The sequence below is a fragment of the Passer montanus genome, unplaced genomic scaffold (assembly GCF_014805655.1).
Source record: "Passer montanus isolate IOZ18808 unplaced genomic scaffold, ASM1480565v1 scaffold145, whole genome shotgun sequence".
Lineage (NCBI taxonomy): Eukaryota > Metazoa > Chordata > Aves > Passeriformes > Passeridae > Passer > Passer montanus.
The window spans coordinates 433,535-460,337 of NW_024361496.1; the positions used below are offsets into that span (position 1 = coordinate 433,535).

The window sequence follows — 26,803 nt, forward strand, 5'->3', positions numbered from 1 at the left end:
GGCACTAGGGACAGGGGCACCCCAGAGGGAACGTGCTGGTCACAGAGAGCCACAGCAGTCCAGGATCACGTCCTGGCAAGCCAGACCCACCCCGTGGGGTACCCAGAGCCAACACTGAGCCACAGCCCCCCCAAGGAAGGCAGGGCAGGGCTGATGCTCCGAGCAGCTCCTGGAGCAGCTCAGGGATGTTTACTGGGAAAAGCAGGAGCTCGTCCTGCGTGTGCTGAACTTTACAGAGCACAGCCGTGCCCCGGCATAGGAACAGCCTGGGAGCAGCCTGGGAAGAGCCACGGGATGTGCAGCAGCTGCTTTCAGTGTTTTATTAAAACAAAAGTGAAGGCCCAGCACCCGCCTCGGCCAGGCTGGGCTCTCCCACCGGGAACCTGCGCCGAAGGAAGCTCAAACAGCAGGAAATGAGCTGGAATGAGCAGAGCCCAGGTCTCAGCCTGCTCCAGGGAGCATCAGAGCCTTGGATCCAAACCAAGGGTGACCCACGAGTGATGGCCACAGAGGCAGAGGGCAGGGGGGAGGAGCAGTCAGCTGAACACCTGATCCATATGAATGAGGTGCTGTCCTCCCCCTCCTGATTTAACAAGTTTCCATTAAATCAACATGAAAGAGGGGAAATCCCAAGACTAAATGTGGATGAGGAGGGCTGAGCTATGGAGAATCACCCCAGGGGACGCTGCAGGCAATAACAGGGCCTGAGAATTCACCCAGACCTAGGGAGAAGATTGTCCTGGAAGACATTAAAGTGAGATTGTACCTGGTTAAAGTGAGATTGCCCCAAATTAACGTGAGATTGTCCCAGATTAAAGTGCCTCAGCTCACTGAAGTCCCACAACAGAGACCCACAAGGGGACAAGGGCGTCATCCCACAGGCACAGCTGGTGGGTGAGAACCTGAGCAGGGAGAATGTGCCTGAAAAAACCTCTGGCTGTGTTCACCTTGGGAAGTTTGCAAGGAGACACCGCTGTCTGCATTCAGCTGGCAAAGCTCATTAACAGAGGTGGCCTTTCACTGCCCTTTTCAAACAGGAAAACTCAGGCCCCTTCCCTGCCTAAGAGAAAAGGTGAATTAAGAGATGAAATGCCGGATGAGGAGGAACACCAGCCCGCCGAGCCCCACAACAGCCGTGCCCACGGCCAGCCGTGCCCAGAGGAAATCCAGGGAATCCTCGAGGCGGGTGTGCAGCTGCAGGACCTGCCGCCGCGTGCTCTCCCAGTCCCCGGAGTTGTCGATGACGTGGGTGGCCCACCTGCGCTTCTCCTCCAGGGGCAGCTGCGAGCTGATCCGAGCTTCGGCCTCGGCCGCGCCCAGCCCGCTCCTCCTCATCAGCCGCGCCAGCTGAGTCTGGGGATCACTGCCGGGCGGAGCAGGGGCTGAGCTGGGGGTGGCAGGGAACGGGGATCTGCCTTGCTCGGGACCAGGGGGAATCACTGGGATAAAGTGGGAGTGACAGAGGTGCCCCCTTGGCATTTCTGACACAGTCAGCCTGCGCTTGGATCAGCAGAGCCACTGCTGCCTGGGCCTTCTCAGCATTCACACAGCCTGTAACAGCGCCCCAAATCCTGCCCTGATACAGCACGGGCTGTGGGAGGCCCAAAGGCAGTGAAATCCCCTCTATGATGGTTCCAGGGAAAGCTCAGAAAGGCCCTCATGCACTATAAAGGGAGGTATTGCTTCTCTCAACAGGCTTTGCACCAGGGCTGAGGCACATGACGGTCCCATCTGAGAGAGGTGGCTTTGTCCCTGTCCTTGTGGTTCCCAGAGCACTTACCAGTAAACCAGCACTGTGTATTTCATAAACCTGGTCAGTCCACGGGTCTCAAAGAGCAGAGGGATGTCGAGGATCACGTAGCGGTAGCCTGTGGAAATGGCAACATTTCCCAAAAAAGGGAACAGAGTTAACCCCCATTCCCAAATCCCTCATGCTGCACACACACCACGGCCAGGAAAGGCAAAGCAAGCAGGAGCTCTACAGCTCCATGACTACAGCCAAGCAGAGCAGAGCCTGCTGGCCCTCCTCCCTCTCTTAGGGAGGAAATGGTTTCATTCCAAGTTTCCAGAGGTAAAAAAAAAAACAACCCTAACCTGGCTGCTCCAGACCAAAGGTGAAACTGAAGAAATATAATGAGGAGCTGAAACGAGGAGCTGAAATGAGAGCAGCAGTGCCTGGCTGGCAGGAGCAGCAGCTGTGTGCTGTGCTGGCCTCTCCCGGGAAGCAGTGCCCACAGCAGGATCTGCTCTCCACTCCTTCTCTTGTCCAAGACTTCACCAGGCTGCAGCCATCTGAGCCAACATTTCCCAGCTCAGCTTTCCTCCCTTTATGAAAAGCTTTGGCTAAATAGCTTCATTTTTTCAAGGGGAGCAAGGAAATCCCTGCAGACCTCCTGCAGCTGTGGCACTGAAATGCAGGGGGAGCCTCCAGGCACACCCCACTCTCACCAAAACTGGCTGTTTGGTTTAAAACCTCTGACACCACAGGAAGCAGAGTTTGTCACAGTCAAGTCACTGTCCCCCTGGTTCTCTCCATGCCTCTGCCCTTGGCCAGTGTTTGGGGAGTGGAAGATGCCCTGCTGAGTCTGGGGGAGAGGGTGAGCGGAGGGAAAAGCTCTAAGTCAAGACTTCACTCCCCTGTGTGTCCCCCAGTCATGGGGACATCTCAGGCTGGTGTCCCCTCTTTATAACCCCCCTAAAACCGAGCTGCCCAGCAAGTCAAGTCTTGACAAAGACATCATCACCCAAGGAGCCACCATTCCCCCAGCACCTCCGCCCTGAGAGGCTTGTGCTGCCCTCTGGTTTGATCGATCAGAGCTTTCCTACACAGCGATCCTCAGAGACAACATCCAGCTATCCCAAATCATTAAATCCTGACTAATGAGGACAAAGCAGCCTGCTGAAGGCACGCAGCACTCTCACCGAGGGCCAGGACAGCATCCGCCTCCTCAGCCCGCAGCCCCGAGTTCAAGACTCCATCTCTGGCTCCTGGCATTCCGGCCTGTTGCTTCCTTTGTGCTTCCTCCTCCTCCTCACCCCGCAGCAGAGCTCGGCCCCGTGGTGCCCCAGCCTGTTCAGCTCTCCCAGGGCTCAGCTCTGATAAGCACCACGAATCCAGACTGACTCCATTAAGGCATCCTTACGGAGACCTCCGGAACAGCTGGTGATCTTATCTGGCATTTCCCCAGCCCAGCCTGACAGCTGCATTTGTTCCATTTATCAGGGGGAATGTGGGCCTTTGGAAGCCACAGCTGTCAGCCCATTCCTCACCTTATCAGCACTCAAAGGGCTCCACAGCTTGCAGTGCAGCTGGAGCAGGCTGGGGGCAGGGGGGATTCGTGGCCACTTCAGGAGTGTGGCATTATCCGGCAGGTAATCTCGGCAGAGCTGCTCCCAGGCCCTACAGACACACTTGAAACCGCAGGGGAAAGCGGTGAAGGGCAGCAGTGAAAGGCAGGAGTGAATCAGGAATGAATCCTCCAAACACTGACACCAAAGGCCACCGCAGGCAGAGCACAAAGGCTGTCACTCAACGTCCCTTCCCTTCCTCTGTCATCCCTGTCCCTCTCCCCACATTCAAACCAAAGGCAGAGGGAGCAGGGATGGCTCCTGCCCAAGCAGGAGTCCTGGTAGGCTGGACATGGCCTCTTACCAAGTACAAAATACTTCAGGATCTGCTTCAGCATCTCCTTCAGGATCTCGGGGTGGGTGATGGAGTTCAGCAGCCGCCGTTTCTCTGGCTGGGAGAAGATGATGCCTCCGAGAGCCTCACGATTTATCTCGCCGTTCTCCAGGAGGATCTCGGTGCCAAAGTGCTGCAGGATCTGCTGATGGGCCTTGGAGTGGGGCTGCACCACTGAGAACATCAAACAGCTGGGGGTGAGAGCCAGTTTTACAGCACAGTCGGTGTTTGCATCAGCAATCACCCTCAGATGGGTTTGCTCATTCACCACGGAGCTGATGCTCGCCGTGGCAGCACATCTGCCTCCTGCACATCTGTCCTGGCACCACATCTGCACAGCCCAGCAGCTCCTGCCAGCCCAAGGTCCCTGTGAGGGCTGACACCTGGAAGATGGAAGTTCTGCAGACATGAATTCAGCACCACGACCCTCCTGGCATGTGCTGCTGCTCAGGGTGAGCAGGCAGCAGGGCGGGCAGGAGGACACGGCCATGGCCACGTGCCAAGGCTGGGGGAGCAGCTGGCCTGAGCCAGCTCCCACCAGGGATGGAGCAGGGAGCTCCTAAAGGAACCAGGAGCAGCTGAAAACTTCAGCACTGCCTGGATACTCACTGCTGTAACTTGGCTCTGGATGCTGCTGAGGTGTTTTTTTTTTAATTGTCTTTCACATCAGTCACTAAATTCTTCAGGAAAATGAACAGAAAAACCTTCTGAAAGCTCAATCCCCAATCAGCCCTTGCAGGGGCTCTGACGTTACAGGAGTGTATAACTTTAAAGCCACCAAAAAAAAATCCCCAACAAAAGGGATGAAGCAATAAAACCACAATTAAGCTCCAGCTGAGGGTAACCACAGCGAAGGACAGACCGCAGATAATCATCTCTCCCAAATCCAGGAACATTGCCACAGGTTGTAACCTCAGGCCAACCTCATAAAAGTCTTTAAGACCAATTTTTTTCTCCTGTGGAATATCACATGGAGGCAGTTTCAGGATGGGTGAAATCCATACAGTAAACAAACACATATAAAAAAGGAATTGGTGCAAAATAAAGTGATTGGCAGAAAACTTTCACAGAGTATCTGTAGTGTTTTCCTACCGTCTCTGAGGGCTTTTAGCACCTCCAGCAAATTTCCTGCACCTCCAGGGGAATTACAGTGCAATAAAATGTTAAAGCATCACAGCTTTGAGTGGCTACACAGTAAGTTCTTCACCAAACAGAAAAGCTCAGGCACTTCCAAATGCCACCATTGTTCAGCAGCAGACCCCAAATGACACCATTGTTCAGCATGCAGGGTCCACAGCCCCCAGAAATCCAGACTGGTTTGGGGGGACAGCTCACCCAGTCCCACCCCCTGCCATGGCCAGGGACACCTTCCACTATCCCAGGCTGCTCCAAGCCCCATCCAGCCTGGCCTGGGACACTGCCAGGGATCCAGGGACAGCCACAGCTGCTCTGGGCACCCTCTGCTCTCCTCATTAGCCTGGTGGGGTGAAGGGATTAACACCTCACAGGTAATCGGGGAAAACAAGATCTGCTCTGGTCCTACTGAGTCAACAGATCTGGGATTTTTGGGCTTTACTCCAGCACAAGCCTTTTGGTTTTTGGTGGTTTCTTGGCTGTTTTTTGTTTTGTTTTGGTTGTTTGTTTGTTGGTTTTTTTGTTTTGTTTTGGGAGGTTTTTTTGAGCACATTAATTTTGTGGTCTGATCTCTCAGTATCACCAGAAAAACAACATCCATCCAGCACAAAGGGACGTTCTCTTTCAGCCACCAACGTAACTGAGTGACAGGATGGGTGTCCTGGGGCTCAGGGGATGTGCTGGACTAGCCAAGGGATCCCACTTCACAGGGAACCACATTTCTTTCTGCCCAGAGCTGGCTTTCAAAGCTGGGAAACATCACACACCAGATGGAAACTCAGAGTACAATCTCCCCACGGTGTTTATTAGGTCATGATCATTTTTTTTTTCTTTATTAAAAATATATCCCCGTTCCAACCCCCCCGGGGCAGCCGGGGCAGGGAATGGGGAGTGAAACCCTCGTGCGATGTACCCAGAGCACCCTCTGCCGTCAGCCCTCCCGCTGCCGGGGAAGCTCGGGGAGCAGCTCTGGAAACTCACCGAGCCTGGCGATAGCGTCGGCATCGACCACGGCACAGCCCAGCTCCCGCAGCGCCGCCACCACCGCGCTCTTCCCCGAGGCGATCCCGCCCGACAGCCCCACCAGGAACATGGTGCTCCGCAGGGAGAGGGGGCAGCTGCAACACCTGCCAGGAGAGGCCCTTCTGTTCGTGCTGAGCACATCAAATATTTAATCCCGAACTGGCAACTGCATTCAAAGCTCATTTTCCTGCTTTCTCGGGGTGGCACTGAGACATCAGCAGGATTTTGGCACCCTGAGCTGGGTGTTTTACAGGCTGGAGGACAGTGCTGGATTAAACAATGCTTCTCTGGATCCCCCCAGCTCTGGATGTGCCACTTGAGCAGCCCCAAGTTCCTCCAGCTGCTGTATCTGCAGCTCCAGCAGCTCATTCCCCTGGAGCATCTCCACTCATCAAACCCTGAGCACCCTGAGCCACGGAATCATGGAACTGGTTGGATTGGAAGAGATCTTAAAGCCCATCCAGCTCCATCTTCTGGTATGGGCAGGGACACCTCCCTCTGTCCCAGGGTGCCCCAAGCCCTGTCCCACCTGGCCTTGGACACTGCCAGGGATCCAGGGGCAGCCCCAGCTGCTCTGGGCACCCTGTGCCAGGGCCTGCCCACCCTCACAGGGAGGAATTCCTTCCCAATATCCCAACTGGCAGTGGGAAGCCATTTCCCCTTGTCCCCAGTCCCTCTTGGAACCTCTTTAGGCCCTGCCAGGGGCTCTGAGCTCTCCCTGGATCCTCCTCCTCTCCAGGTGAGCACCCCCAGAGCAGGGGGCTCCAGCCCTTGATGCATCTCCATGGCCTCCTCTGGATCTGCTCAGAGAAATCAGGAAATTCCCGGCAGGTTTGTGGAGGGTGAGCCAGGAGCAGTGAAAAAGGGCAGAACTCAGACAACATCTGAGCCAGGACTGGGGCACACGAGGCCCGAGAGGGAGAGCCCTGCTCAATCCCTGCAGCCAGGTGTTGGAGCTCAGCCTCCTCTGGCAGCAGCAGGGCCCACAGGGCACTCAGGGAATCCCATTCCCCCACCACTGGCAGCCCTAAGGACAGGGATGCAGCTCTGAGCAGCAAACTGGTGTGTGTGAGCTGCCCTGAGCACAGATCTGTGCTTGCCCTCGGCCCTGCAGGGGTTGGTAACACTTCTCCCACACAGACCCCTCAGTGCAGACCCTGCAATCCTCCAAATCCTGCTTGTGTGCTCTCAAATCCAAAATTCAGCCACACTGAGGCAGCTCTGGAGAGCTGAGGGGACTGAGTGTCTGCACCCCAGAAACACAGCAGCCCCGGGGGTACAGAGCCACAGCCCCCTGCAGCCCAGCCCAGGCAGCTGAGCCCTGCAAACCCCAGGGACAGCAGCTGTGACATTGCTGTCACCTCATCCAGGGGGACATGAGGGGCTGAGTCTGCCACAGCCCGGCCTGTGGCTGCTCCAGCTGAGGGGAACTGGCTCCATCAGCTTTGGCAGGAGCCTCAGGCTGCTGGCAGCCACCCTTTGGCTTCCCCTTGCCCGATCCTGCTCCCTCCTGGCAGCCAACCCCAGCAACCTCAGTCATGGCTCTGACCTCCACCCTCCCTCATCACCAGCCCCCCAAAACTCTGCCCACAGAGGAACCAGGTCCCTACTGCCCACAGTGCCCCCCAGGAGTGGCACCCAGGGCTGCAGGGGGGCTGGAAACACAGCACTGCCACCCTTTGGCTGGAAAACAGCAAAAAAGACACTTCAGCCACAGTTCGGTCCTAAAACAGGACCCAGACCCACAGCGTGGGGGAGGAGGGTGGGCAGGTCCCGTGGCAGCTGGAGGCAGAGGGAAGGGGCAGAGCTGCAGCAGCAGGAGCAGCACGAGCTCCTTCCCTGCTCCAGACAGGAAAGTCCAGCAGCAACAAGGGGGGACCCAACAGGAATCTGAGAGGGCCAAAATGGGGCAGTGGTGGGGAGGCTGCCGTACACCCCAAGCAGGACCTGGACCCACGGGGAGCCTCTCTGGCGTTGCAGGGGCTGGGAGGGACAGAGGGGCTGGTCAGTGATCCCAGCAGGTTAAATTCCTGCTTTATCCTCCCACTGAGGGACAACACTGCACCAGGAGGAGCTGGGTCACAGCACTGGAGGCTCCTGCTTTGTAAAGCTGCACTGAAATAAACGCACTTTGCAGAAATACACTGAAAGCTCTCCTGCCCTGTAAGCAGGGCTTTAACTGCAGCCAGCCCGGCGCTCTGGCCTCCAGCCTCAGCTGGGACTTGCTCCCAAAACCCTGCTATTTCTGTCCCTCCTCCACAGGAACCACTGCAGGGGAGAGCAGCCCTTGGAAGGGTTATCCTGGAGCGCAGGGCCAGCGATCTGAACGCCTGTGCTGTCCAAGGGCCTGCACAGGTCCCAGGCATCAACATTTAACAAGCTCTGGTCTGACTGCACACGAGGGGAGAGGGCAGCCTGCTCCTGCAGATGTTACTGGCAGCAGCCAGAACGAGCTTTCCCCCAAATACACCATTTTTTGGGGATGTTTTAGTTCCAACTAAACCAGACATGGGGACAAACCAGAACAGGAGCCACAGAGGCTGACAGGCTGGAAAACTCGGCGAGCTGCTCCTGCACTAAGGCAGATGTACCCAGAGCACTGAGGAAATGTTTTTCAAAGAATTAAGTGCCCAAAAACTCCCGTGTCCCAACTCCTGGGGGTTTTGAGCACCGCACACGTTGCCAGCCTCAATCCATGCATCCTTCACGCACAGGGATGGAGCTGGACCGCGTCCTCCAGCACCACCCTCACCCGGCCCTCCTCGTCCCTGCTGGGGCTGAGAGCGCTGTTTGGCTCGAGGGGGCTGCAGCCAAAGGCAGGAATCACCGATACACGGTTAACTGGCGGGGGAGGAGCCGCCGCCACCAGCACCGTGACCGACCCCGCGGGGCCGCCATGGCCGCCGCCCTCAGCACTCACCCTCCGCCCGGCCTCACCCGCGCCGCAGTGTCCCGCGCGCCTATTGGCTGCCGGCAAGAGGGGGCGTCCCTCCCAGCCAATCGGCGCCGCCTTCATTAGACTCGCCCCATCCCTCAAGCAGGAAGCGGGGGAGACGCGAGCACCGCGGCCTCGGCGGGGAACGGGCGAGCGAGGGGACGGGCCGCGGTTCTCCGTCCGCCGGGGCACCCACGCGGCTGCCCGGTGTGAGGGAGTCCTCCCGCCACCGGCGGCCCGCCCCTACACACCCCCAGAGACAGACGGGAATTGTAGTCCCGGCCCCGGCGCAGCCCGGCCCCCGCAAGCCCACGCAGACTACCACTCCCGGCATGCCTCACAGCCCGCCGGCCAATCGCGCCGCGCTTTGTTGCGGGGGTGCGGCACGCGCGGAGGCCCCGTTCAAGATGGCGGACGACAGTGAGACAGCAGTGAGGCGGCCACCGGCGAGGCCTTCGCGGCCGGCGGGGGAGGAGAACGACCACGAGCATTGCAGCGACTGCGAGAACGAGGCGGAGCATGGCTCCAACCGGGGGTGAGCGGCGGCCGGGACCGCGCGCCACGGCGGCGGCCGGGCCCATTGAGGCGAGGAGCGGCCGGGAAGTGCGAGGCGCCCCGCCCCTGGCGTGCGCTGATTGGTCGCTGGGCAGCATCCCGGGCAGCGATTGGTCGAGGCGCCGGTCAGTCTGGCGGGGGGGCGGCGCCGCTGCGCCCATTCACGCCCGCTGCGGGAGCGTGTCCGAAGCTCAGCAGGGTCGGGCGCGGCCGCGGCGTGGATGGGTGACGGCCGCGCTGCCTGCGGGGCGGCCGGATGGCGCCGGGAGTGCCTTTTTCGGGCAGAAATGAGCCCATTTCGCAGCTCTTCCTGGCCTTGCGCTAGGGCGTGTCTCCCCACATTCCCTCTGCCCTCCCGCCGAAGCCTCAGCCCACTCGTGGCATCCCCAGCCCCGCGGTGACACCCAGGGTGGTGGCACGGTGGCACGCGTGACGCTGCTTTCCGCAGCGTGTGGCATCCCGGAATAATCCCGGGGTTCTGCACACTCATCCCCTCGTTATCCTGAGCACAGCCCAGGGTTTTGCAAAGCTCTGCCTACATTGTCTCGTGGTTGGAGGAGCGCAGCCTCCAGGGGTATGGAATGGGGGAATAACAACAACAACAAGGCAGGGAGCGAGCACAGGCAGCGGGGCAGGTCCTTATCTCGGCAGGGAAGAGCTGGAATGCTTAACGTAGCACCCTCATTACTCACTGCCTTAATTAATACGGGGCAGAGCTGCCTCACCATGCCTGGCGTTTGAAGGAGAGGCTCTGTCCTGGTTCCTGCTGGGAATGGCAGCATCACCGTGTGGCTTTCCAGAGCTTTCCGGCTGTTCTGCACTTTGCTTTTCCTGCCCCTGAGCCTCCCTGGGCTCCTCCTGCTCTCCTGGTGCTTCCCCAGCCCTGCAGAGCAGAGGCCACGGGCTTGGAGAGCCCTTCTCCCTGCACCAGCAGCTTTCCACTGGCAATCCCCCCTTCCCAGGAGCCAAAGCGAATGAAAGGTCACACAAGAAATATCACAGAGGCTTTTTTTATGACAGCACAGCTGCCCATTTATATTTCATTTGCCTCCCGGGTGTGGCACCGTGTCTCAGTTTAATCGGTTTAGCCGTGCTTGGGGAGATTTTTATTTTCTTTCCCTCTGACATGATTAGGTTTGTGGAAGCCAGAGCTGAGCAGAGGAGACGTGGTGCTCAATCACTGCTGCTCCCCAGCCCAGCGGTTCCTCCTGCCCTTTGCCAGGAAAAGGTGTGCTCTGAAGCCCTCCTGGGCATCACTGGCCACCTCCAGGAGCTGAGCCTGAGGAATATCCAGGAGGAATTAGTCTGGATAGCTTGGGAAATACCAGCCTGGCTGGTGGGCACAGCCATAAGGAGCACAAGGCAGGGAGGCTTTGGAGCTCTCTGGCAAAGCCCCAGAAACCACCAGGGAGGGACCAAGTGGTGGGAAGGAGGATGGTTTTCCTGCTGGATGCACAGCCATTAATTCTGTTGATTCCATAGCATCCATGCCATTGCAGCGGGGTGTGGCAGTGCTTCAGGTCACCCCGGTGACACTGTCCCCAAAAACAGGGCAAGGGGAGGGCTTTGTGCAGCCACACTCGCAGCCCTGCCCGTGCCACTTCGTGCTGGGACTCACTGCAGCTTGGCCCTGAGGTTTAAAACGTGAAAGTATTCCTCAGTGAAAGCAATACTGCCTTTCCTTTTAAGGACAGGAAAGAGGAATTGAGTTTCCTCAGCCTCAGTCCTGTGTCAGCACGGGGAAGTGGCTGCACTGCTCTCTGCTCTGGCTATCCAAGCTGATTTTCCAAAGAAAATAATCCCACTTGGTTGTTTTTCATGTTTCCCTTTGTGTGGAGGGAGCTGCTGGGTCCCTGGTGGCTGTGGAGGGTTTATTCCCTGGATGTGGAAGGGCAGCAGCATTGCCTGGGCTCAGCCTGGTGGGGTTTGTCACCTCACAGGCAGCAGGGGCAGTGGTGACAGCAAGGGTGGCAGTGTCCCAGTCCCTGGAACAGCTCAGAACCACCTGGGGAAGCTGCTCCAGGCAGGAGGAGTGTGGCAGTGCCCTGTGGCACAGCTGGGTGGGCTGTGAGGGGCCAGAGGGGCTTTTCCAGAGGGCTGCAGTGGGTTTGGCAATCCCTGCCTGCTCCTGGCCACAAGAAGGGGTCCCTGGGACAGGCACTGAGCTCCTTTGGGATCAGTTGTAGTGTAGGGAGCACACTGGTGGCACGCTGGGCTCTGGGAGCTGAGCTCTGCCATCTGGAGATCCTCCCTGCCACAGCCCCTAACGAGATTACAGAGATTACAGCCTGAGCACCCTGCCTGATTAGCCCCTGGCATGGCAGAAGGATTTTCCAGCACCTAAATACAGAGCAGGGATCTACTCCTTCTCATCTGACACTTTGAGCCTCCCCCAGGCTGAGGGAGCTGCTCCCCCTGTGCTTCCCCCTCAGCTTTGGGAGCACCCATGGGTCAGGGGTGGATAAAGGGTGCTGGGCACCAGTTTGTTACTGGGTGAGTCTGGTGTTCTCCAGCCTCTGGAGGGGCTGAGCTGGTGGAGCAGAGCCAGTCTGAGCAGGTCTCACCCTGAACAAGCCTGGTTGCTGTCTTTAAGTGCTCCCAAAAATGTGTTTTCAAGATCAGTCAGGTCACAGGGGCTGTTTTCTGGGCAGTGGTTGGGGCTGGAGCCTTTGCCTTCAACTCAAGGAGACACCTGGAAACAGGGAAGGAGGATTGGAGTGCCAGGTGATGGCCTTGGTGGTGGGGATGCCTTGCCCTGGAGAAGGGAAAGGTGTTTTCCTTGGCCAGAGGAGAGCCCACGGTGATCCCCCAGGGAGCTGGGGGTGTTTGCTCAGTGCAGCCGAGGTGCCTTTGTCCAGCTGCTCCATCTCAGTGCACCTCGGGATGCACAGGGGTGGGGGATGTGAGCTGGGCTGGCAGCTCACCCTTCCTGGGGATGAAACTGCTCCAGCTCTCCCAGCTTTGTCAGGCCAGCTGAGATTTTGGGTGGTGGCTTGTCCCAGGACACTGGTGGGGCATTGTCATTAGTGTGGGGAGTACCTGGGGGGTGTAGCTACCCTGGGGAAAGAAGATATTTGCTTTCCTAAATACATTTAAAATAAAAAAATACCTGTAATTGTTGCTTCTCTGGGTGTAGTGAGTGGGACCTTTGGGTTTTCCAGCATTTTCCTACAGGCTGCTGCCTCCTCTGCCAGGCTGGTTTTCATCTCCTGGCTGGAGCAGGGCCCTTCCCCAGGCCATGCCACCTGGAATGCAAAACCTCATCCCACCTTCTGCCACCCTGATTTCTTCCAGGTCACGACAGCTCTGCTCATAAATCAGGGAGGAATTTTCTCAGAGCTCTCACCTGCGAGCCCGGCGTGGCTGGGCTGAGCTCATTAGCACCAAGCTGGGAGCTGGCAGCTCTGATTTATGAGGCAAAGCAGTGCTGACAGGGTATGAGGGGAGCGTTTTGTCTGTCACAGCTGACACCTGCAGCGTCCCAACGTGCAGGTGAGCTGGGAACATGTGTCCCTGTCCTTTGGAAGGGGCAACTTCCAGTGTCAGCCCTTGGGGTGTGCTCAGGAATTCTCCTGGTGCTGTCAGTTTGTGGTGTCAGAATTGATAGGGAATGATTTGGATGTGTTTATTGCAGCTCCAAGGTGGCTTTGCTCATCCCAGGACTTCAGTGAGGCCAGGATTTGCCTGTGCTCCTCCCCAGAGAGTTAAAAAAGCCATCAGACATTTGTCACTAAAATCAATAGTGGTGTCAGCAGCACTGTGCTGGCAGTGCTGCTGCTGTCATGTCCAAGCAGCCTCTCCCAGGTGAGGCAAAGCCCTTTCCTGGCAGTGGGAGGGAAGGTGAGATTCCCCCCAGGGATGGTGAGCAGCACCACGGGATGCTGGCCCTTGGAGCTGTGGCTTTGCTCCTGCTCCTCTCCCTTCATGTTCTTCTGCAGAAGAAGGGGGGCTTCTCTTCACCCCTCTTTGTGGAGCAGCTTGCCCTGAACCACTGCTTGTTCCCATCTCCTGGTGTCCCTCACGGGCTCTGCTGATGCCTGGGGATCCTTTTCCCCAGCAGGTGCTGCCTGCAGAGGCTCTGCTGCTGTTCAGGTTTTATCCAGAGGAAAAGCTTCCCCAGCCCTGCAGCTCTGTGTCCTGCAGACCACCCTCTGCTCCCCAGAGCAGTGCAGCCCATCCCAGTGGCTCTCTGTTCTACATCCCAGCTTCATCCCTCCAAAAGCATTTCTCCATCCACTTTTCCCCAGTTTCATAACCTTGCTGCTCAGCCCAGGAATTGCAGAGTGGTTGGGTTGGAAGGGACCTTGAAGATCAGCCAGTTCCACCCCGCTGCCTTGGGCAGGGACAGCTTCCACCTTCCAAGCTGTTTTCCTCTCAGCTTCTCCTTGTTCTGGCCTTGCTGAAATAAATAGTTGGATGCTGCTCCAACATAGTTTCCAACACGTTTCTTCTTTTTGTTCCTGCTCCACCTCTTCACCACTATCTGGTGTTTGGTAAAGACATTAAACTGTGCCTTTGTGGGGGGATTGCAGGCTGGAGCTCTGGGCAGGTCAGATCTCTGGGGTTTCCCTGCTGTGGGAGTTGTTCTGGGGTGCAAGGAGAGGACACCTGTGTTGTAGAGTACAAGTGCACTGGCTGTACCCTGACCCTGCTGGGCAGCACTGAGGGGCAGGACAGAGCTGAGCCATGTGCTGGCAGCTGGCAGAGCTCTCCTGGCCTGTGTCCCTCCCTTTCCCCCCTCATCCTTCCACTCAGAGCTGCTGCAGCCTCTGCAGGACTGGATTTCCCTTTGTGGGAGAGGCTCTGGGCAGCTCCCAGCTCCCCCAGAGCAGTGACTGCCCTGTGTCAGCTCATCCCCTGCAGGACCACGAGGCCACCATCGTGAGTTGCCCCTGCCCTGCTGGGAGCTGGCACCTCTGGGTGCTGCTGGAGCAAAGGGCAGGCTCAGGGAGGGTTCCACACCAGCAGCTCTTTGGGGATGATCAAGATCTGGGTGTCCAGGGCTGCAGCTCTGGCAGGAGGAGCTGTGCCCTGCTGTGGGCACTTCCCACCCTGCTCTCCCAGAGATTTTCTCCTCACTCTCAATTTTCCAGCTCCAGCATAAGAGTGCAGTGATTTTCCAATAAACAGCCTCATCTGCAGGGGAGGTGACACTTGGCACAGTGTCCTTGGCCAGTGACCTTTCTGTGGTGCCTGAACCTGCTCTGGGGCCTTATCCCTGGGGCTGGACCAGTCTTTTCTGCTTCCACATCTGTCCTTGGGCTTGGAGGAGAGGAAGAAGCCAAAGCTGAGCAGCCCACCACTGCACAGGGTGGGTTTGGGCACGGGGGGCAGAGCAGGGATGTGGTCACCTGCAGCACAGGGCACAGTCCCCACTGCCCAGCACACCTGTGGGGTGGGGGTGTTAGTGCTGGTCCCTTTCTGGGAGCTCCCAGGGAGTTCTGTGCCATGGGGTGGGTGCTTGGCTGCACCCTCTGTGCACAGAGTATTCCCCTGCCTGGAGACTTGGACTCAGCAGGAGCCTGCATTTTCTTTAGAGTGCCTCAGAAACCAAATAAAAGTTCTCCCAAAAGAAAACCCTGAGGCTCCAATGATGTTTCTTTTGTTCTTCAGGGGCCTGAGTCCAGCAAATGACAGTGGAGCCAAAAAGAAGAAAAAGAAACCCAAACGGAAGAAAGAGAAAGGAGGAGGAGACCAGCCTGACCAGGCTCAGGACCAGCCAGTGAAGGTGACCACCCCCTTCCCAGAATCCTGCCCCCCCACAACAGCCAGCCCCATCCCAAACCCCTCCAGTGTTGGTTAGGCCAAGGAAAGAGTTCCCAGCCCTGGTTTTAGGCACTTGGCTGCTCAAACCCTTCAGATTTAGAGTGATTTCCCAGCCTGGCTCCATGTGTGGGAATTCCTGTTGGTGCAGAAGGTGTTTGCAGAGCCCTCCAGGGACATTGCAGTCCTTGGCTGGATATCCCAGCCAGTTCCAGGGTCAGACTGGCAGCTCCAAGGTACTCTTCCCAGACAGCAGCTGCCTGTCACAGGCAGGAGCTGCCACCTGCCAGGGGAGTCCTGCCTGCAGCAGCACAGGGGGACATCTGGTGCTGTTGATTTTTTGCTTGATGATCCCAAGAACAGCAGCTGGGGAGAGCAAGGTCTGTCTTATCCCTCTGGGCTTTGCCTGATCTGTCCAGCAGCCAGTGATTGAGGAAGCAGCATGGGCCACACAGGTTTGACCCTCCTGGCCCTCTTGTCCCCTCTGGTCCTGTGGCAGAGGGGACACATCAGCAGAGGCTGGTTTCTGTCTGATGCCAGCTCCTGTCCAAATATTTTGAATATTTTGTCCATCTGACATTGCAGAGGTTTAAACTGGGGCTTTGTGTTTTTCAAACTGAATTCCTCAGGGATCAGGGAGGAGCTGGGGTTGGAAATTCAGTGCAGAGCCATCCACCCTGAGGAAGAGGAGGATGAAAGTGTCTTTCATCTTGACTCAACCTCTCTGCCTTGACCCAGTCCCTGGTGTCCAGGGACTCCTCTGGAAGCTGCAGTTTGTGGATACAGATCCAGCTTAGGGAGAGGAGCTGAACAATGAGAGAAGAGCCACTGAAGGAATCCCGAGTGCTGGGTGTGGGTTGATCCACCTGTCTCTGCAGGATGTCAGGTGGGGAGGTTTGCTCCTGGGGCTCACAGCACCCACTTAACTGAAGCTTAAAGCATTTTCAGAAAATGTTTCCATCCCCTTTGCCCTAGGAGTGCCTAGAAGGCAGATCTAGGTGAGGGGCAGCTGGCTGGTGAAAGGACTGAGGATGGGCAGGGAGGTTCCTGCCTGCTCTCCCTTTCCTGGCAGCACCCCGTGCCAGGACCAGCTCCACATTGCCCTGATGAGGAGCCCCCATACAGACCTGCTGGCCCAGCTTGCTCATTTTGTCTTTCCACCCTCCTTCTGTGCCCTCAGGTGAACTCTTTACCTGCTGAGAGGATCCAGGAGATTCAAAAAGCCATCGAGCTCTTCTCTGTGGGTCAGGGACCTGCCAAAACCATGGAGGAAGCCAGCAAGAGGAGCTACCAGTTCTGGGACACACAGCCAGTGCCCAAGTTAGGTATGTGTAGCCCCTCAATGTCCTGTGGGCCCTGGGGGAGGCCTTGTGGCCCCCAGGCTGCTCCAGGAAGCCCCCAGAGAAGCCTGGAGGTGCTGATCTGTGGCCACCAGGTGAGTCCCTGCCTGGCCTGGGCTTCAAAGGCACCAAAACCACTTCTCCACCATTCATGGACCAGGTGGATGGGGAGGGTCTGAAGAGCTGTGCAAGCACTTCAGGGACAAGGAACCCCTTCTGACCTGATTCCTCCTGTGTTTGCATCCCTTGATCCCCATCCCTAGCCCTGGAGCTGGGTCTCCCCAGCCCTCTGTACCCAAGGTTTGTGTGTGGTGTTGCCACATCCTGAGCTGGGCGTCCAGCTCTCCCCTTCCTGGGGGCTGGAGCTTCCCAGACAGAGATCCTTGGTGGGGAAGGTGAGCTGGGATGAGTTGGGGTGAGTTGGGGCAGGGAGCAGGTGCAGGGCTGAGCTGCCACATCCTTGTTCTGCTGGGCTCACATCCCTCAGCACAGGCAGGAGAGGGGGAGCACAAACATCAGAGCAGCTCCACCCCAAGCTGCCATGAGTGTCTAAGGATGGGGAGCCCCATCTCTTGGTCCTCTGTAAACATCCCAGTGGTGCTTCCCAGCCCTGGGCCTTGCTCCAGCCCTTCCTCTTGCTCCTGACAGCCTGTGGCAGTGATCTGCCACTGACACCACGGCAGGCTCTCAGAGCAGGCGTGCCAGGAGAGCTGCCTGCCTGGAAGCTCATTCCCAGGCTGATTGGGGTGCCTGGGATGATTTTACTTTAGTCTCTCCTCATCTGCATCCCTCAGAGCTCAGGGAACTAGAGAGTGAGTCCAAGCCCACAATTTCTAGATTTATCCAAAACTTGACCTGCCAGGAGAGCTGCCTGTCTGGAAGGCTCATTCCCAGGCTGATTGGGGTGCCTGGGATGATTTTACTTTAGTCTCTCCTCATCTGCATCCCTCAGAGCTCAGGGAACTAGAGAGTGAGTCCAAGCCCACAGTTTCTAGATTTATCCAAAACTTGTCATGGCTTCAGACTTGCTGCTCTTCAGTATTTCCCTTCATGGGTTTGTGTCCTTTTGCTGCAGGTGCAGTGTTTGATTCCCATTCCATGTGACCACACCACTGTGAAGCTTTTTTGGGTCTCAAAAGCTTTCCTGGGAGCAGCAATCTCAGCTTTAAATTGGGAAAATCACAATGAGGTGGCGTGTGGTCACAGCAGAGTCTTGCATTTGTCCTTTTTTCCAAGGATACTGGGCAAGGGAAACATCACTTCTGCTTGGGAAGCCCCTGGGGAAAGGGTGGAGGGTGTCCCCTGGGGAGTGGGAGGCACAAAGCAGCTCTTTCCTCCCAGCGATCACAATGAGGTGGTGTGTGGTCATGTGAGACAGCAGAGTCTTGCATTTGCCCTTTTTTCCAAGGATACTGGGCAAGGGAAACATCACTTCTGCTTGGGAAGCCCCTGGGGAAAGGGTGGAGGGTGTCCCCTGGGGAGTGGGAGGCACAAAGCAGCTCGTTCCTCCCAGCACCAGGCTGGTGGCTGTGCTGCCTGCTGGCCACTCCCTGTGTCCCAGCACTCCTCGTGCTCCTGGTGTGCTCTGGCTCATGGCATTATGGGCATGGGGCTATTTAGGGCTAGAGAACAGAAGTGCTGGATGATTTTACTTTAGTCTCTCCTCATCTGCATCCCTCAGAGCTCAGGGAACTAGAGAGTGAGTCCAAGCCCACAGTTTCTAGATTTATCCAAAACTTGTCATGGCTTCAGACTTGCTGCTCTTCAGTATTTCCCTTCATGGGTTTGTGTCCTTTTGCTGCAGGTGCAGTGTTTGATTCCCATTCCATGTGACCACACCACTGTGAAGCTTTTTTGGGTCTCAAAAGCTTTCCTGGGAGCAGCAATCTCAGCTTTAAATTGGGAAAATCACAATGAGGTGGCGTGTGGTCACAGCAGAGTCTTGCATTTGTCCTTTTTTCCAAGGATACTGGGCAAGGGAAACATCACTTCTGCTTGGGAAGCCCCTGGGGAAAGGGTGGAGGGTGTCCCCTGGGGAGTGGGAGGCACAAAGCAGCTCGTTCCTCCCAGCACCAGGTGGTGGCTGTGCCTGCCTGCTGGCCACTCCCTGTGTCCCAGCACTCCTCGTGCTCCTGGTGTGCTCTGGCTCATGGCATTATGGGCATGGGGCTATTTAGGGCTAGAGAACAGAAGTGCTGTGGGATTTTTGAGGCCAGATCTCAAAACAGTTCAGCACCTGCTCAAAACAGAGAGGGCAGCCAGAGGTGAGTGTTTCTGGAAGCTGCCTGGGGTGGGTGTGATGGGGGAAGTTCTTGCTCCGGGCTTTCATCACCTCCCCATTGCTTGGAAACCTTTTCAATGCCTTTTTAAGGGAATTCCTAATTAGCACAACTTGCTTTTCCTGGCAGCACTGAAGTGATGCTGCTGGACTGACATCCCTGGGACAGCAAGAGCTCGAGCTGACATCTCCTGCCTGATTCAGGGCCTTTAGGAGTCAGTGGTTTTACAACAAAAGTTGTGTTGTTCACTGCAGCTCTTTAGGCACAGTGAGCAGGAAGCCCTGACCCTTGCCAAGTGGCAGTGGCCAGAGCTGGCAGGAGATCACTGTCCCATGGAGGGGCTCACGGGAAAGGGCTGGCCCAGGCTGGGATTGTGGGGCTGGGGAAGGATCAGGCTCACGTGTGGAGCTGGAGGATGCAGCTGTGGCTGTTTGGTCACCCAGTGGGTCCAGCCTTGATTCCCTGCCCGTTGTCACATCCCAAACTGGGTGGGTGAAGTGACAATCCCTGTCTGCCACTGCAGGGCTGGGGGACGTGAGCAGAGGTGTTGTGGAGGCTTGGCCTCACAGCAGAGAACTTCTTCATGCTCCCTGCTCTGTGTTGCAGGAGAAGTGGTGAACACCCACGGCCCGGTGGAGCCCGACAAGGACAATATCCGCCAGGAGCCCTACACCCTGCCCCAGGGCTTCACCTGGGACGCCCTGGACCTGGGGGATAGAGGTGTGGTGAGTACAGGCAGCTCAGCACACTCCTCTTGGAGTGTCTTGGGTGGCAGTTCAATGCTTGGAGATGGTTTTGGGGATGGAAATGTGTCCTTTACCACGGCAGGTGACTGTAGCTCTGTCACACCTTGGGCTTGGGTGGGTCTTTTTACCATCCTACACTGAGCAGCTTGGCCTGTTTTTCTCAAGGGGATGTAAGGATGCCTGAAACCTGGAGCTCTCCTGTGGGAACCCCCTTTAGAGCATGACCCACCTCCCTGGGAGATGACACAGGGCTTACCTGTGTCCTGCTCTGTGTGGCACTGCTCAGGACCCCGGAGCAGGGCATGGCTGCACATGGTGCCCCAGTGCTGTGGCCACACGTTGAGTGCTCAGGGTCCTGACTGGGGGCAGCTGATGGCTGAGCAAGCTCCTTAACCTGTGTGCTCTGTGCTGCTGCAGCTGAAGGAGCTGTACACGCTGCTCAACGAGAACTACGTGGAGGACGATGACAACATGTTCCGCTTCGATTACTCGCCCGAGTTCCTGCTGTGGTGAGTGGCACAGCCGTGCAGAGCAGGGTGTGGGGTGCTGACAAGCCTGATCCCCGTGACAGGGCTGCAGCTGCCTTTGCTTATCCCATCTCCCTTCTTCCTGAAGTGTCCCTTCCCCATCTGTCACTATGTGCGGTGTCCCAGGGACACGGTGAGAGGGGCTGTCACCCAGCCCTGCCTCCTTCTGGCTCCTTCAAGATATGGGAGCTTAAAGGTGGATTTTTCTCCTCTTTGGTTTGATCCCTCGAGTGTTTGTGAAAATCCCAGTAGCTGAGGGACTCCTCAGTGCCCTGGAGCTGTGGGATGGAGGCACTGCCAGCAATCACCCTTGGAGTCCTGTTGCAGCAGAGCTGCTGTTTCCTCAGGGTGTTCCTGAATCCAGGAACAGATTTCCTCCTGTATCCCTAGAGAGGACTGGCCATGGGGTGCAGGAATTGCCCTGGATGCCAGCAGTCCTTGCCACATCCCTGTCACTCTCTCATCCTCTTGCTGGCCAGCAGGACTCGGGGTGTCCCAGGGCAGGGTGGGAGGCAGGAGCAGGTACACCAGGGACCGTGGGTGGGAGGTGACAGCTGAGCTGTGTCCCCTCCCCAGGGCGCTGCGTCCTCCAGGCTGGCTGCCCCAGTGGCACTGTGGGGTCCGAGTGGTGTCCAGCAAGAAGCTGGTGGGATTCATCAGCGCCATTCCAGCCACCATCCACATCTATGACACGTGAGTGCTGCTGCATTTCTCATCCTGCCCCTTGCTGGGGCTTTGGGAGTGCTCAGGGGGTCTGGCTCCACTCTTCCCCAGCACACAGCCAGACCTGCACCCTTCAGCTTTGGAGATGTGCTGCTGCTTGGAGGGGAAGGTGGGGGGTATTTAAGGTTGTCAGGGAGGTTCTGGGCAGGGGCATCTGGTAGTTCACCATTGTGAAGGCTGTTTTCCTCAGTGAGGTGGGTTAACTTAGGGCTCTGGCTTACAGAAATCGTCCAGGGTTAGATGGAGATGTAGAATCATAGAATATCCTGAGCTGGAAGGAATCTCCAGGGATCATCCAGTCCAGATCCTAGCCCTGCACAGGGCAGCCCAACAATCCACCCTGTCCCTGAGAGCATTGTCCAAACTGCTGGGGCTCTGGCAGCCTTGGGGCTGTGACCATTCCCTGGGCAGGAGATTCCCTGGGCAGTGCTCAGCACCCTCTGGGGCAGGAGCCTTTCCCAAATATGCAACTGACCCTCCCCTGAGACAGATTCAGACCATTTTCCCTGGGAATCCCTGGGTAACAGCTTAAGGAAGGGGAACCTTTCCCTAATATGCAACTGACCCTCCCCTGAGACAGATTCAGACCATTTTCCCTGGGAATCCCTGGGTAACAGCTTAAGGGAGGTGCTCCAAAAGCAGCCCCTGCCCCTTCCCTGAGGCATTGACTCCTCATTCCCTTGAAGGGGTTTGGAGGTAGATTGCCTGGGGTGTTGGTCTGATCCTCCCAGGTCAGGGCAGTCAAGCCTCATGCTCTGCATTGTTTCTTCCCCAAGAGAGAAGAAGATGGTGGAGATAAACTTCCTGTGTGTCCACAAAAAGCTGCGCTCCAAACGGGTGGCTCCGGTTCTGATCCGTGAGATCACGCGGAGGGTGCATCTAGAGGGAATCTTCCAGGCTGTTTACACTGCAGGAGTGGTGCTGCCAAAGCCTGTGGGGACTTGCAGGTGAGTGTCTGTGGCTCTCCCAGGATCTCTGCCTGCAGACCTTCCCTTCCCGTGGTCCCCTCTGTGGCCGGTGGTGTGGCCAGTGTGGGATTCCCCGGGACAGGGAGAGTGATCCCAGCCCGGCTTTCTCCTCCCACGCTGTCCTTCCAGCATGAAGTGCAGTGGCTTTGCTCAAGCTGCTCATGTAACACAGGCGAGGAGGCTTTGGCAGCAGAATCACTTCAGAGCCCGGTTGCTCTCTGTGGGGAGCTGCTGGCTGTCGTTCTCCCTTGCCCCTGCAGCCACCCCGCTGGCCCAGGGCGAGTGTCCCACTGGCAGTGTGTTCCTGCAGGTATTGGCACCGCTCCCTGAATCCTCGGAAGCTCATCGAGGTCAAGTTTTCCCACCTGAGCAGGAACATGACTATGCAACGAACCACGAAGCTCTACCGGCTGCCTGAGGTGGGTGCCAGCCAGAGCAGAGCTCGGGGCTTGCTGGGCACAAAAACGAGCTCCAGGTCAAGTCCTCTGCCTGGAGACCCAGGGTTTGCTCCCTGTAGTAAATGACTCTGTCAAGCATTGTGCTTTATTTAATCTTTATGTATTTTTGCCTGGCTACCTGCATTTTAAGGGCAAATTCTTGCAGTTAGAGGACCCTGGGAGCTTTTGTTTGCTGGTGAGTCACAGCCTGTCGTTCTGGTAAAACGAGCAGGCAGATGTGACAGCCTTCATCTGTCCAAACACAGCCTCAGTGTGACCTTGGATCGAGTTAGTCTCTCATTCTTCAGTCACACTGATCAGTTCTGGCACTGCAGTTGTCCTGCTGGGGAAGTTCCCCAGCTGGAGATGGAAGAGAAAGAAGCAAACTGCATTAAAATTGCCACCACCTTTCCTGACCTTGTTGGCTCCCTTCTGTCACCCCTTTGGGGTGCAAAGTGCCGCTTTCCTGCTGGGCAGCTCCTGCCTCCCACAGCCACACAGACAGCAGTTGCTGGGCTGGAGCTACTGGTTTTTGCATAGAAACTCAGCCCCAGAGCAGATCTGGGCTTGCTGTGCCATCCCAGCCCTAAATTAGTAATTGAGGCCAACTGGGAATAACATCTTGTGGAGCCTGGGACGTGTCTCCCAGCCTGTGCCTGCTGTGAGTGGGAACAGGAGCCTGGAGGGAAGCAGAGTTTGTGTTGTTAGTGGGTAGGAGCACTTCCAGTGGGACCTGACCTGGCACTTGGGGCTTTGGGACATGCTGTGCTCTCTGTGATCTTTGCCATCGGTGTCACAGCAGATCACATCCATCCTTTGCTGGGCACACAGGGCTGGGGGGCTGAAAATGGGCTGATGTAAGCAGAGAGTGTCTCTGTGCTGCTCATTGGAGCCCTTGGGTGATGAAAACCACTGTGCAAGCTACAAAACAACTTGTCCCACTTTCTGCAGACTCCCAAGACTCCCGGCCTGCGGCCCATGGAGCACAAGGACATCCCTGCTGTGCACAAGCTCTTGACTGAGTACCTGAAGCAGTTCCACCTGACACCCGTGATGAGCAGAGAGGAGGTGGAGCACTGGTTTGTCCCTCAGGAGAACATCATCGACACCTTCGTGGTGGAGGTGAGAGCAGGAGCAGGATGGGAGGGGTGTTTTCCTGGGCTTTTGCCTCTGCTGGAGCTGTGGGAGCAATCAGGGAGGAGCTCCATGCCCCTCCAGGATGGGAATTTGCTGGAGGATGGTGCTTCCATGCTTGGAGAGCCCCTCTAAGGCTCTGGCCAGGCTTTATCCCAGCCAGACGTGTCATGATGTCCCTTCTGCCTTCCAGAGTGCCCCAGGAGAGGTGACAGACTTCCTGAGCTTTTACACCCTGCCCTCCACCATCATGAACCACCCAACTCACAAGAGCCTGAAAGCTGCTTACTCCTTCTACAACGTGCACACCAAGACGCCTCTCATCGACCTCATGAGCGACGCGCTCATCCTCGCCAAGTCGGTGGGTGCTGCTCCCAGCCCTCCTGACCCAGACACGGGGCACCTGAGAGCTGTTTTAAAAAGCTTCTATTCCATTTTCAGTCTCGTGAGAAGGGTGAGACAATACAGATGTTGTAATTCATGCCATCACAATCAGAAGCCAGTTGTTTCCTAATTGCAATACACTATAAGTGTTTCTTGGGTTGTCAGCTTTAGCCACACCATGCTGTAAATGCCTTAAAGGCAATCATCTCAAATTACCCTTTGTGAGCCTTTTGTCAGGCTTTGAGGATTCTCTACAAATCCATTTCCCACAGGTAAGGGATGCAGGGGTGGGCTGGCACTGTGGGACACTGGGCAGCTCACAGGAGCTCACCAGGAAACTCACTGGGCAGCTCGCTGCAGGCTGGCCACCCTCGGGTTTGTGGGAAGGGCTTGTTCCCAGGATCTACAGAAATCCAAATCCAAAAGGATCTGCCACCCAGGAGAGGGATGCTGGGGTACCTTGAGCCTTCCAGCTTGTGGTGGTTGCTCATGTCCTACAGCAAACAGTCTGTAGTAGTTGGATTGAGGTGAGGACAGCAAGTCTGAGCTCTTGCCTTTTTCTGGGATTCAAAGCCAGGCAGGAAGGGGGGCCAGGCTGCTCACAGGTGGGAGGAACTCCCCAGCACAAAAGCAGGAACTGATGGCTTCATGTCTCCCTGTGCAGAAAGGATTTGACGTCTTCAATGCACTGGATCTCATGGAAAACAAAACCTTCCTGGAGAAGCTGAAGTTTGGCATCGGGGATGGGAACCTGCAGTATTACCTGTACAATTGGAAGTGTCCCAGCATGGCACCAGAGAAGGTCAGTGCTGTGAGGAGGGGTCTCAAGCCACAGCCCTGGGGACGTGGGTTGGCTGTGACCCACAGCTCAGCATTCCAGCCCAGCTGGTGTCTTTGCAGTGTCCCACACTGCCATCTCCCTGCCTGCAGAGTGTGTCCCTGGGGAGAACCCCTCCACACTCGCCTTCCAAAGCTAATTTTACTCCTGGATTAGTGCAGGTTGAGTCCTTCCCCTTGCAATAACTCCTTTCCTCTAAGGAAGGGGGCCAAGCACAGAGGAGACTGCAGAGGGCTGCAGGGTGACATATGTGACACTGGGGGTTGTGACAGTCACCTGTGATCCCACATGGGACCTTGCACAGCCCTGGATGTCAGTGTGCCCTGGTGGAGTGGGAGGAGCAGCCACCCCTCTGGAGAGGGAGCAGGACCTGGGACAGAGGAGCTCTGAGCCACGGGATCCCAGGATGTCGTTTGTCCCCAGGGCCAGCAGCCTGTTCCCCCCTGCTCCCAGAGCTGTGCTGGGTCCCCATCTGCCTTCCCTGGACCATTCTGAGGCAGTACCTGGTTGCTGCTGTCCCTCCACTCCAGAGAAGTGATCCAGCACCTGTCCAGTGCACAGCCAGCTTGCAGAGGATGGTGCTCGAGAACCAGAATCTGCCCAGCTACATCACAGCTAATTAACGGCTAATTAATGCCTTGATGGCAGTCACAGGGCTTTGGTTCCCTGGTGTGAAGCCAGGTCTGTCTCTGGGCACAAGCCCTTGCCCTAAACCAGCCTCACCTGCCTGCTGAGCCTCCTGGGAAGCCCCAGGAGGTGTCAGCAATTCCTTCTTTAACTGGGAGAACTGGGGGTGGGAGAGCCTGATGCTGGGAATGTTCCTGTGATGGGGTCCACGGGGTCAGAGTGCATGACAGGCCACCAGCACGTCCTGGAGGGTCCCCAGCAGTGCCAGCTGCCTGTGCAGGGACAGGGCACCAGGCTCTTGGGAAGCAGCTTCTCCCAACTCGCAGAATCATGAAATGGTTTGGGTTGGAAGGGACCTTGAGTGCCTTGTTCCACCTCTGTCACAGGCAGGGACACCTTCCACTGTCCCAGGCGGCTCCAAGCCCTGTCTGACCTGGCCTTGGGCACTGCCAGGGATCCAGGGGCTATTCCAGGGGCAGCCCCAGCTGCTCTGGGCACCCTGTGCCAGGGCCCCGCCCTCACAGGGAGGAATTTCTTCCCAATATCCCATCTACCCCTGCCCTCTGGCAGTGGGAAGCCATTGCCTTGTCCTGTCACTCCAGACCCTTGTCCAGAGTCCCTCTTGGTGGCCCTTTTGGCACTGGAGGGGCTCTGAGGCCTCCCTGCAGCCTTCTCCAGGCTGAGCAGCCCCACTTCCCAGCAGAGCTGTTCCATCCCTCTGCTCTTCATGAGCTGACAAACACCCTTGGCTCATGAATCAAGGCTGTCTCATAACCTGATGGGGCTTGTCACACCCCAAACATTGGTCACCTCCCCAGATCAGAGCTGGGCAGGGCCCTTGTGCCCACTCAGCCACAAACCCAGGGCTTTGCTGCTCTCAAATTCCCCAGAACCAGCGGGGAAACGACACAGCCAGCACCGAGCCCTCCCAGCGCGGCCGGGAACGGAGCAGAGGACACCTCCTGACCCCAATTTCTGTCCTCACCCCTCTTTCCAGGTTGGATTGGTGCTGCAGTAAGGGAGCCCTTGCCAGGAGAGCGTGGAGGAGCCGGGCCTGAGGAGGTGCTGCCCTCATCCTTTCTGCCAAAGCCGAGCCACGCCGGGAGAGGGGCACCGGAGCCGCCCGCTGCTGTCAGCCACCTCCTTGTTGATTTAACTGCATCCTCCTAAAGACATGATCAAGGGAATGTAACTGCTGAAACTAGATCATGATTGGCATATAATGGATTTAACGGGTGAATAATAAAAGTATATATTATATATATTTTAAATCTTTCCTGTTCCCCACTGCCATGAGTTACATTCGGCTGCTGAAGGTCATCACTGGGCTGCTGGACTGGGACTTTTCTCCGTGGGGACAGCTGAGCTTGATGCTGTGGCAACGTGGTGGCTGCTGGCCAAACCCTCCTGCCTGCCCGAGGGTGCTTCAGGCTCTCCCTGCTCGGCTTTGTCCCCGGTTTGCTCCTGACTCAGTTAAGCAGGGCCCCTCCCCGGGCTCGGGAGCACCTCGAGATTCCTTTCCAAGGGCTATTTGTGCAAGAGATGCCTTGTCCCACCTCCTGGCCAGCCAGACTCCAACCTTCCTGCTGGACGCTGACCGAGGGCAGCCGTGCCCGAAGCTCCGGGGCGTGGCTGGCACAGCCTTGGGGCTCCTGGGGCTCCTTCCCCTCAGCCTTTGGGGGCTGGGGGCACTGGGGGTGCTCCACTG

At 57.0% G+C, this 26,803-nt stretch overlaps 2 protein-coding genes across 6 annotated transcripts; one reads left to right on the forward strand and one right to left on the reverse strand.

Annotated features, from left to right (window-relative positions):
• Positions 1–306: 306 nt before the first annotated feature.
• Positions 307–10,235, reverse strand: DCAKD (dephospho-CoA kinase domain containing). Of its 5 annotated transcripts, none has more exons than XM_039700832.1 (5): positions 10,055–10,235; positions 5,798–5,915; positions 3,653–3,856; positions 1,781–1,868; positions 307–1,363 (listed from the first exon to the last, which is right to left on the reverse strand). In XM_039700832.1, the coding sequence occupies exons 1-5, from the start codon at positions 10,109–10,111 to the stop codon at positions 1,078–1,080; spliced, it is 753 nt and encodes a 250-aa protein (XP_039556766.1). In that variant the 5' UTR covers positions 10,112–10,235; the 3' UTR covers positions 307–1,077. The 5 variants fall into 5 exon arrangements, with proteins under 5 accessions (XP_039556766.1, XP_039556767.1, XP_039556768.1 ...); XM_039700833.1 differs by lacking the exon at positions 10,055–10,235 and adding an exon at positions 8,760–8,911 and having other exon boundaries at positions 5,798–5,943; XM_039700834.1 differs by lacking the exon at positions 10,055–10,235 and adding an exon at positions 8,777–8,902 and having other exon boundaries at positions 5,798–5,943.
• On the forward strand, positions 9,078–26,366 carry NMT1 (N-myristoyltransferase 1). The gene is made up of 12 exons (XM_039700829.1): positions 9,078–9,309; positions 14,943–15,057; positions 16,273–16,417; positions 19,318–19,436; positions 19,875–19,966; positions 20,561–20,677; positions 21,484–21,654; positions 21,986–22,094; positions 23,064–23,234; positions 23,440–23,607; positions 24,295–24,432; positions 26,093–26,366. The coding sequence occupies exons 1-12, from the start codon at positions 9,107–9,109 to the stop codon at positions 26,111–26,113; spliced, it is 1,569 nt and encodes a 522-aa protein (XP_039556763.1). The 5' UTR covers positions 9,078–9,106; the 3' UTR covers positions 26,114–26,366.
• Positions 26,367–26,803: the final 437 nt, after the last annotated feature.

Coding starts and splice junctions, on each gene's coding strand:
- NMT1 (XM_039700829.1), top strand. CDS start 9,107: ATGCCTCACAGCCCGCCGGCCAATCGCGCCGCGCTTTGTTGCGGGGGT. Junction 9,310..14,942: donor GAGCATGGCTCCAACCGGGG/GTGAGCGGCGGC, acceptor TTTGTTCTTCAG/GGGCCTGAGTCCAGCAAATG. Junction 19,967..20,560: donor TCGCCCGAGTTCCTGCTGTG/GTGAGTGGCACA, acceptor TCCCCTCCCCAG/GGCGCTGCGTCCTCCAGGCT.
- DCAKD (XM_039700830.1), bottom strand. CDS start 8,855: ATGAAGGCGGCGCCGATTGGCTGGGAGGGACGCCCCCTCTTGCCGGCA. Junction 3,874..5,797: donor CGACGCTATCGCCAGGCTCG/GTGAGTTTCCAG, acceptor TCTCACCCCCAG/CTGTTTGATGTTCTCAGTGG. Junction 1,364..1,780: donor TACACAGTGCTGGTTTACTG/GTAAGTGCTCTG, acceptor TCCGCCCGGCAG/TGATCCCCAGACTCAGCTGG.